General features: G+C 37.6%; 1 protein-coding gene across 3 annotated transcripts in view; it reads right to left on the bottom strand.

Moving 5' to 3' along the window:
• Positions 1–2,429: 2,429 nt before the first annotated feature.
• SAMD8 (sterile alpha motif domain containing 8) overlaps positions 2,430–10,228 on the bottom strand; it is a 60,499-nt gene continuing 52,700 nt past the window's right edge. For all 3 annotated transcript variants that reach the window (XM_019626181.1, XM_019626190.1, XM_019626198.1), the window contains exons 5-6: positions 7,331–7,481; positions 2,430–7,155 (exon numbers count right to left, since the gene is read on the bottom strand). In XM_019626181.1, the coding sequence (XP_019481726.1) occupies positions 6,851–7,155; positions 7,331–7,481 (456 nt within the window). In that variant the 3' untranslated portion in view covers positions 2,430–6,850. The remainder of the gene's footprint in view (positions 7,156–7,330; positions 7,482–10,228) is intronic.

Below are 10,228 nucleotides of genomic sequence, written 5' to 3'. Positions count from 1 at the left end.
TTTTTTTTTTTAAAGATAGTGAGAATCACAGGCACCACTGTGGAATCACTAGTGAAGAAAATTCAGCATCTAGCCTGGGCAGTTAGGCTTCTCAAATTTCTGCATGTGAGATTTCAACCATGTTGAAGTCCCTCAAATTGCATCACGACTGCCAAAATGCTCTCCAGCTAAGCCTCCAAAATCAGTCTTTGTGGAAAAACAGGATCAAATTTCGTGTGCTTTGACGTCTTACCGATGAAGGCTGCTGATTATTCTGTATCAAAAAAGCCATTAGGTACAGGTATTCTCTTTAGAGTGGGACCCAGGGCTCTTAGGGCTGGAATATGGACAGGTCATGGTGGTTTTGTATTTCTGCTCTCACAGAGAGCCCTGAGAGCTAACATACAGCACTTAAATATCTTGCTCTTCTAGCAGAGGCCTCAGAGCTGGTCTTCAAAGTTAGCGCTGAGGGTGATAACTGAGCTCCTCTGAAGCATTCCCTCACCCCAGCACCCTCCTCAAGTTTCCGCCAAAGCCGGCTCCCACTCCACTTAATCCCTGGCAACCTAGCACTCCAACAGGTGGATGAGGTGCGCCACCACAAGAGACAGTTCTGGACTCAACGTATGTTCTATAGCCTAGATTCATATTACACCAGCCAGTAGAAGTTGGCCGTTCATTTTTGGTGTCTTGGTCTTCCTTGACTGGGGGCAACGACCTCCTACAAGCTGTGCCCAGACCTGATTCCTTGACCAGTTACTATCTTGGGGTCTCTATCCTTCCCTTCATCTCCGGTGATTTCTTGTGTACCTTTCACCATCTTACCTCTCTTTTTGACTTACACTCTGCCCTTTACCAAATCCTGTTTTATAGAACTAATTGTACTTGTCCCCACAATTTAGACCTTGGCAACAGGCATTTCCAATGCTTCCATTTATAACAAAATCAAATACATACCCTGTCCACCGGCTCCCTAATACATACACAAATAAATCCAAGCTTTTTTGCATGATAATTAGAGCTCATTAAGCTTTTCATCATGTCCTTAGGAATCATCCTTCAGGGAGGGCTCAGTTCAAGTTTCACATGCTTAGTGAATTCTTGGACCCTCAGTCCCCAGTGAGCCCTTCCTCTCAAGCAACCATTACCATTAAGTGAAGACAATAAATTTGTCTATTGCTTCAGTCTTTTCCAAACCTTCTTTCCCCTATCCTCAACCCTTTTTTTTTCAAAGGGAAAGCCTACTAGGAAAGTCAAATATACAAAACACCAACTCTGGAAGCAAATGGTACAAGCTCCAGCTCCCTTCCCCCACCCCTGAATATCTTCAGCCAAGCAGTTTTAAAAGTACTGGTCTATTCCACCAATGAACGCTGTTAGCTACCTTTTTATGTCATCTTGCCAGCAAGATTATTAAATCCCTGGGAGCAGAAGCCCTATTTTAATGACCTAAATTCAACTACTCTTCAGCAATATGTACCAGGTACTAGGCCAGCACGGTACTTTCATAATCTGGCCTTTAATACAACCTATGAGGTAGGCATTCCCCTACCGCCTCCTGCCCCCACCCCCCCATTTTACACATAAGGTTAAGTGGGGCTGGAAGGAAAGGCCCAATTTACTTAGTGGCAGAGATGTAACTCATACCCAGGTCCTTAGAGTCTAAATCCAATGCATTTTCTATTCCACCAAGCAACCTCTAGGTCTGTTCTGGAACTCTTTTCCAGAGTTCCGGAGAGAAAAGCCAGCGGGGACCAGCACCAGAGAGGCTATAGTTAGCAGTAATTGTGAAGACAAGTTCAATCATGAATTAAGCTCATCTGGTCCTGCACCTGTGACAATACTTAATGTTCCAACTACTCTGTGATTCTGAGCTACTGGGCTATCCTAACAACTGCTTCCCTTCTTTTCCTGTTCATCATTATCTCCAAAGCTAACCTAACAGGATGATGCTATCTTCTTATATAGTCTACAGTTAAAATAAAAAACAAACAAAAACTTTAATATATCCAGGAATAAGTAGTCATTTGCTTCCCTTCCCTCTTTCTCAACTTAATCTACAATTATTCTAATACCCTCAGAAAGATCACTTTTCTTTCCTAGTTTACAGAAAAGAAAGCGGAAAGGGAAAATGGCTTATCTAACGGACAACTAAGAATTAGAAAATGCCAGGGACTAGATACTACATTAGAATTTAGAGTTGCAGGGCCCAATCATTTGCAAAAATAAAAATTCACTGTATAAAAAAATAGGCCAGGGCCGGCCGAGTGGCTCAGTTGGTTAAGAGCTCGCTCAAGAGTTTGAGCTCTGAGCAACAGCGGTTCGAGTCCCGGCCCGAGCTGAGCTGCCGCTGAGCTGCCAACAGGTGGCAGGATGGCTCAGCTAAAAAAAAAAAAAAAAATAGGCCAGCTGCATCAATAATGCAAAGACAGTTAAATAAGAGACTGTAATTCAACTTTCAAATGTTTTATTTTTAGTGTTTTAAAACATTTTAATACAACAAAGATATAAAATAATATATATTAGTTAAATCTGGATTTAATTTAGAATCAAGGTATTTACTTATATACAATACTGTGCTTCAAGGTATGGCTACCACAGGGACTTTCACATCTTCAAGTAATACGAGTTTCTCTGTGGATAGGGTGACATTTAGGTAGAATTCTTGAAACAAAACATGCCCACTTTAATCCAAGCTAATTTTGCTTCCCCCATTATGTACCAGTTTCCATTTCCTTTGTTCCATATCAGAAATACTTCAATTGTACTAACAATCCATAGATTCTCTGAATAAAAAAATTATTAAAATTAAGCATTTTTAAGATACCATTACTAATAACATTGCTTTGTTATGTTCAGACAACCCAGAAGTTCAGGTTAAAACAGACCTGAAATAACAATGAAATTAACATAGTATTCCTTCTCTCTCCATATCAGGCACAAAATTTCTTTATGCTTAAACATGGAATACACCGAATAGAAAGTCCTTTGGTTAATTTAGGGTAGAACATATGCTAAAAACCAACTTTATTGGTAGCTGAATTATGGCTTATGGATTTCATAGATATTTTTATTCAACTTGATGCAAAGTAATAGGCCACATTTTAGTTACTTGAAAATGGTGGATTTCACTGGGGATGAGGGGTAGGCCAGAGGGGAGCCAAAACCTATTTCCATAGTAGTTTCAGTCATTCAAAGCCACATAAAGACAGAGATGGAAAAAGAACCTCAACCTCTTTCCTTTCTCATTGGTCACCTGAAGCAGCCTGACTTTTGATGTTACTAACAATTCTCCTCTACAGTGGGATAGGGGTAATTCCGGTGTAACTTTACAAATGCAAACTGTCTTAAATGCCAAGTGAAACTGGCATTAAAACTGACATGCTTTGTTGGCTTTGCAACTATCCAGATGAAACCAATACTGTTTCAGAAAGCTACTAGACTATTCTAAAAGAGAGCTTTCTTGTCTCAAATGCCTGACTACCTTCAAGAACTGAAAATGACTATTACTATAATTACTTTTTTAGTAAGAGATAACTTAAGTCTACAAAAAGACTATCAAAGAAATTAGATTAGAGGGTTTTAAAACAAGAATAAAGTTAATGTTCTCGAGCATTTTGGAATTAGAATCCTTAAAAAGTACTATGAAACTAATGATGAAATTGCCTTTTGCTGAGTACAGTCAAAGAAGGTTGGTATTATGAATATGACTGTGAATATATAAATAACACTTTCCAAACAGATGCCCCTAAAACAGACTGTTGCATATCATCTATAAAAACATGTGGCTCCTCTGTTCTCACCGACAAAGTGTAGGAATTTTGGAATTGTAAGTAACGACCATCAGGCAGGCACAGGGCAGAGAAGAGCACCACTCGCAGCGGGGTTTTTTCTGGTGAACAGTCCACACTTATTAACAGACTGATTCTAAGGCTAAGCTCATTGCTTTCTGATTTAAAGGGATACAAATAAACAGACTCAGCATATGGAAGTTGTATTGTACTTTTACCCTAGCAATTCTGGCCACAAAGAACTACGGAGAGGACAGGCATGTTGAGAATTCTGCAGCACATCCAAAAAAGGTCCCTCCCAAATTATTTCAAGAGAACAGCAAACTTGCCTTCTTCAAAACATTCTACTCCCTATTAACTTCAATTACCCTTTAGTAACACTGCCCTGCATGGACTGTAAAAGAAAAGAAAAGGAAGGAAGGAAGGAAGGAAGGAAGGAAGGAAGGAAGGAAGGAAGGAAGGAAGGAAGGAAGGGGTGGGGGGAAGAGGGAGGAAAGGAAGAAAAAAGTCTACACTGTCCCCAGGAACATAGAAAATGCATCAAAGAACTTTCAACATAACTAACCTCCAGTTTGCATCCCCAAACCAAAAACCTTCTTCATTCCTCCTATACTGAAGTCTTAGTGTTTAATGATGTAAGCTTCTCACAAGTCTGCAACTGTAGAACTTAATACAAGGTCAAAAACTATGGAGATCTAAGGCATGTAGCTTCTCTACCTAGCCACATTCACTCTCAAAATATAAATTTCAATACTACCTTCACTATGGTTTAGATTTTAACAAGAAAAAAAATACAAAGACAAAAATCTAGAAATTTCTGGACAAAACAAAAAACAACTAATATAGGTTTCATATTAAAAAAACAACAAAAAAACGGAAAAGAACTTTGTCTCAATTTCCAAGAAAGAGACTTGGAGATGACTGATTTATGTAAACACTTGCCTTGTAATAGTTATAACAATAAATTATAAGTCTAGTTTACCTTTTCCTCAAAACAGATATGACAAATCCAAGGCTGAAAAGTTATTTTACAATCTTCATAGTAGTCTGCTGTTAGACACTCTCAATGTTAATAGCTCTGCAAATTAGTTGTAATTTATTTTTTTCTATTTTGTTCTAGAATAGAATCCATATGAAGGAAAGAAGACTGATGTTAGAAAATTTTACCACTAAATAACTACTTAACATTCTTGAATTAATTCTGCCACAGGTTTTTTTCACTTTTCTAAAAGCTTGAACATTAGTCCCTCCCTAGAGAAATTCGGTCCTGTTCTGTCATTTGGAAAAAAAATGGCAGTAACACATCTTTTGACCTCAAGAGTCAAAATACTCTAACTGGCATAGGAAGCACCACCCTTCATAATTATGCAATTTCCTTAGATGAAATGTTGGCATTTTTGTCCCCTGCATGTAATAGAATCAACAATTTAAGCTATTATAAGATTCTGAAGTATGAGTTTTAAAAGCATAATAAAACTTGAATTGCTTTGTGCCATTTCTCAAGTGAGAAATAAAAAATAATGTTCAGAGCAGACCCAAACTGGGGTCATTTAGCATTGGTTAAAACTTGTTCGCATAATATTCCTTTCCCACCCAATCCATTCAAGGCTCCTCCATAGCTTATACAGTGGTAGGAATATGACTCAAAGTGCAAAAATAAAATATTTCACCCATATGAGGAGCAGGCTCTGGCTAAGTGGCCTAATTTTAGACCTCGATATGCCAGCACCTTTTCTAACACCTTGTTTTAAAATGGAATGTAAAAACTACACAATTAATATTCCAAGTGGCTAAGCTCATCAGTTGGGGTTAAAATTCCAATTCTATACCCATCCTACCTACTATCACAACTACTATATAAAAGCATTAAAAGTAAAGTGACAAATGTTATCACACAGATCAAATTATTTTACATAAGGTACTAAATTTCTAGTGTTGTAAACAGCAACTAAGTTATATCACTTCCTGACTGGCAAATTAAGACTAAATAGAAAGAATGTATGTACACAATTGTATTTAAAAATAAAAAAACAAAACTTTTTCAGATCCAAATACATCTGTGACTGCTTACTTCTGATGACCAAGAATGAGAAATTTCAAAAACCAAAAAGTTGTATTATGCCTGCAACTTGCTATAAATTTCTTTCAGAAAGAGAAAAAATATCTTTTGCATGCATATCTCCCTATTTAAGGACATAAAAAGTTTATCTAACATCTGGTAAAACACTCCACTGTTTTGCTCATTAAACAACATCATTAAAAAGCATAAAATTGGGCTGTCTTCTAACTAACAGCTATAGCACAAACTTATTCCAGGTACCTACATCACTAAAAGTCAGCCAATTTTATTTTTATGGATGCAGCAATGTTCCCCTCATGAATACTGAACCCTCAGAACAAAATAGGAGCTGCATCTTTTGTTGCATCTTTGGTGAAAAATGCAAGTACTGTATTTGTACTTCGTCACCTCATATATGCCCCCTTTCTCTTCTTATTTCAAACATCCTGGTATGTTCAATACACTTTTCTTAAAGATGGTTCAGAAGATAAAAATTATTTGTTAGTAAAACGGATCCCTTTCCAGAGTTGCATTTTTAAAAAGACACAGAGATTAGTTCAAAGAACAAGTACTGTTCACTAGGTAGGGGTTTTTCTTTTGAAGATAATGAGCTTCAAAACATATTATTTCTTGACTGGAGTCCTACTGGAAATAAAAAAAAATTAAAAAAAAAAAAAAAAAGCTTTCAACCAGCAAATTGCACAAGTTGATCTGCTTAAGTTCAATAAGCAAATACTCAACAGGTAAGATTAACAGCCTGACTTCAATCACATTACCTCTGCCTAAAGAGAAGGGGCAGAAAACATCTACTTAAGCTTTCTGTTCAAACAGATACATAAGGACTCTTGATTGTTCTTTCTTGCTTTCTATAATCACAGCCTTGCTCAGAACAGGGAACTTTACTTTGTTAACATATAAGCCAAAAAGCAAGGCATCCAGGAACAACCAGGGGAAGAAGCAAAGTAATTCACTTTCAACAGCCTTTGTATATTTAATCACGAACCCATAACAAAGATAGTCTTCATCCAATTAGTCTTTTCATTATTGCTGGTTTTGAAAAGGGCCAACAATATTCATTAGGTACTGTACCATTAACATTGCATTCAAAAAAAGAAAACATGGGAAACCAAATTCTTGCTCTCCTACTCTGCTGATAGGCTCTGGTATTAGCTAGTGTATGGTAGTACAAAAAGAGTCTTGTTGTGATATAAAAGGCAATGAACACATCAATGGAATAATGTTCATGGGCAGCCAAAATGAAGAAGATTCCAAAGAGGTTGAGAACCCAGGATAAAGTGTGCAAGAAATTCCAGCTTCTTGGTGTATCTGGGAAAAGGACAGAAAGATCATTTTAAAACCACATTCCTTCCAGTGCTTCTCAAGCCCCATGCTTCTTAGGTCAGTCTGTTTCTCCCACTCTTCAGAGAACTTCATACTCTACCCAAAGCTATCTCTGCAGATAGTCATCTAATATACAAAGAAGCACTAAAGAGATACTTACATTCCGTAACAAAGAAATTCAGCATCGTCAGGACGACTGTGTGGCCACTGAACATGTAATCTCCACAAGTGTGCACGCCGGTCAGGGTCATCCCGAAGCCACTCCAGATGGCAAAGGCCCGGTGTAATTTCTCCCACACGCTGCCATAGATCTAAAAAGAAAGCTGTGAATCAGTGCCTCAAGTGCTTGGGGAGGGGGAGCTTCAAAACAGCTACTCCCGCTGAAATTCAGATGCTGAATGACTTAGAAATAAGATCTAAGCAACAGCAAACCAGACCCCGGGTCTAACACATTCCAGATATCAAGAATGGGTGGTTCAAGTTTGGCTGGATTCATAAATATTTTGGTAATTAAATGAAATCAATATTAATTCAAACTTCTCTACTAGGAGTTTCTTTACAACGAAAAGGTCACTAATGACACAAATTTATTTCCAAGTTATTAATCCAACAATAGAGTAGTATTTGCTTGGCTGTTTTTGCCAATAAGAACTAGGCTATGACAGAGACAATGGCTACCATTCAATATCCATTCTCCCCTTCTTCTCTGGCTGGTAACAGAATCTCAAATTTATTTGAAGTGGCAATGAATTCAACCAAAGCACCGCCATTTCCCAGCCTCCCTTGCATTAGGGGTGGCTATGTGACTAAATTTTTTACAGTAAGATCTTAGTGGAAGTGTAAAAGAATTCTGGGAACGCTATTTATAAAGGAAAGACACAACAGCTCGCAGCAAGTCTTTTCTACCTTTCCTTCTTCCAGCCTACAACTCAAACATGATAGCTGACGTTCCAGCAGCCTTCTTGGACCACAAAATGGCCTTGAGGATGCAAGCCAAGTGTTAGAATAGGAGAGCAGGAAGACAGAAGAATCACGCCTCCATAAAATTACCATACCTGACCTGGAATACCTCCTTTCAGACTTCTTTTATGAGGGAGAATAAACCATTGTTTGTTTATTAAACCATAGCAATCTTGAATCCCAACTCCCACACATACATTTAAAAAAGCAATCGATTTTGAGGAAGAGTTTGAGCAATGGTCTCTATCTCTCTCACACATACACATACACATACACACACAAACACACACACACACACGTGTGCAGCATTTAACACATAGTAACAATATAAAAAATTGCTAAAATTTGATGTGCATTTTACTATGTGCAAGGCATACTGCTAAGTGCTTTACGGGTTATTACATTAAATTTTCACAACAATCCCATGAAGTAATTCAATTGTGCAGATGAGAAAACTGGCTTAGAGGTCACACAGCTGGTAAGTAACATAACCACAATATGAACCCAGGGAGTCCAATTCCAAAGCCCTGTGTCTTAAATATTCTACTGTGACTAATGAACAGAAGAAACTCAAACGGGCACTTCACAGTAAATATGTTTAGGTATTAGATCATAGAATCTAGAGATACAGATATAGGCTTTAACTAAATGTTTCCATTGCTTTGGTTGTCACGTAGCTTATAGTTCAAGATTATAAAGCATGTTAGTCATGTCCTAAAGCCCTGCCTATAAAGCAAATTCCAGAAAAAAATGTTTAAAAGTACACTTTACTTGAGATAATAAAAAAATGCACCTAGTTTAGCACAAAACAATGATAGCTTAAACAATAACAAAGGTCACCAAATGTTCAGTTTCTGCTGTTTGCTTTAAAGACAATATCACTGACGCACAAATATGAGATATTTTGCAGAACCTTGGCTCCTCAATCAGTTAGATCGTTTGACCACAGTGATGAAGGCATGAAACCAGATGACCTCAGGAACTGAATTAGGAAGGGAAAACCACTGAAGCTTGCGCAAGAACTAACCAATCAGCTTCAACCTTGGCCACTACCTCTAACCTTCAATCTCTACCTTTAAAAACCTTTGATCAAAAGCCATTGGGGAGTTCCGGTTTAAAATATTAGCTTCTCGTTTTCCTGGCTTAATGCCATGGCAATAAATGGCTATAACTTCTCCACTGCAAAACTTGATGTTCTGTGTTTCAGCTCTGCTGTGCGTGGACCCCCTTGTTTGGTAACAGAACATTCTCAGTAGATATCACAATTTCATTAGAAAGCTCACCTGCTGATTATACACAACCCATCTTTCCCTTTCTGCCTTAGTTGAGGGCAGGAGCAGAAGAGGAATTTATTATTAGAGAAAAGGAAAGAGAAGGTGCTAAAATAAACATGATTTGGTTCTCCCATGACCTCGAATGAGAATAGGGTTAGAGATATTACTCTCGTGAAAGTAAAAAAACCAGGCACTGAGGAACAGAGATGGCTAGGAAAAAAATCTCAGCCAAGGACAAGATACAAGTGACACCAGTCAAAAGAAAGCAATTACTGCTCAATTACTCAAGTCTCCCTTATCCTTTCCACTCTTAAATATCCCAAATATTCTTCCAGAAAAATAAAAGTTGTAACACAACACAACAGAATGAATAAAACGCTTTCATGAGAAAACGTATGGAAATTTGCTTTAAGTGTTTCTTTTCTTAAGGTGAGGCCATTGCTTAATTTCAAGAGCAGGCATGTTTTTGGCTCTGTCCCCAAACCTCCTACTTCTAGGAATGTGATTTCAAGCAATTAATGACAATGAAAATGCCCTGTGGAAGTTCACTGTAAGGGATTTGATTGCTAGTTACTATCACCTTAACTTTCTACTTATTTTTTATTAAATTTATTGGGGTGACATTGGTTAGTAAAATTGCATAGGTTTCAAGTGTACAATTCTATAATACATCATCTATATAGTGCACTGTGTTCACCACCCAGTCAATTCTCCTTCCATCACCATATATTACCTTTCTATTTTTAACTGCTGCAAATAATATAGGTCAATAAGTAGGTTATTTTATAATTTAAAGCAATTAACATCATTTAGCACAGATATGA

The sequence above is a fragment of the Hipposideros armiger genome, unplaced genomic scaffold (assembly GCF_001890085.2).
Source record: "Hipposideros armiger isolate ML-2016 unplaced genomic scaffold, ASM189008v1 scaffold_15, whole genome shotgun sequence".
NCBI classification, from domain to species: domain Eukaryota; kingdom Metazoa; phylum Chordata; class Mammalia; order Chiroptera; family Hipposideridae; genus Hipposideros; species Hipposideros armiger.
The sequence above is the reverse complement of the archived record's forward strand: the minus strand, read 5'-3'. Positions and strand labels throughout refer to the sequence as shown.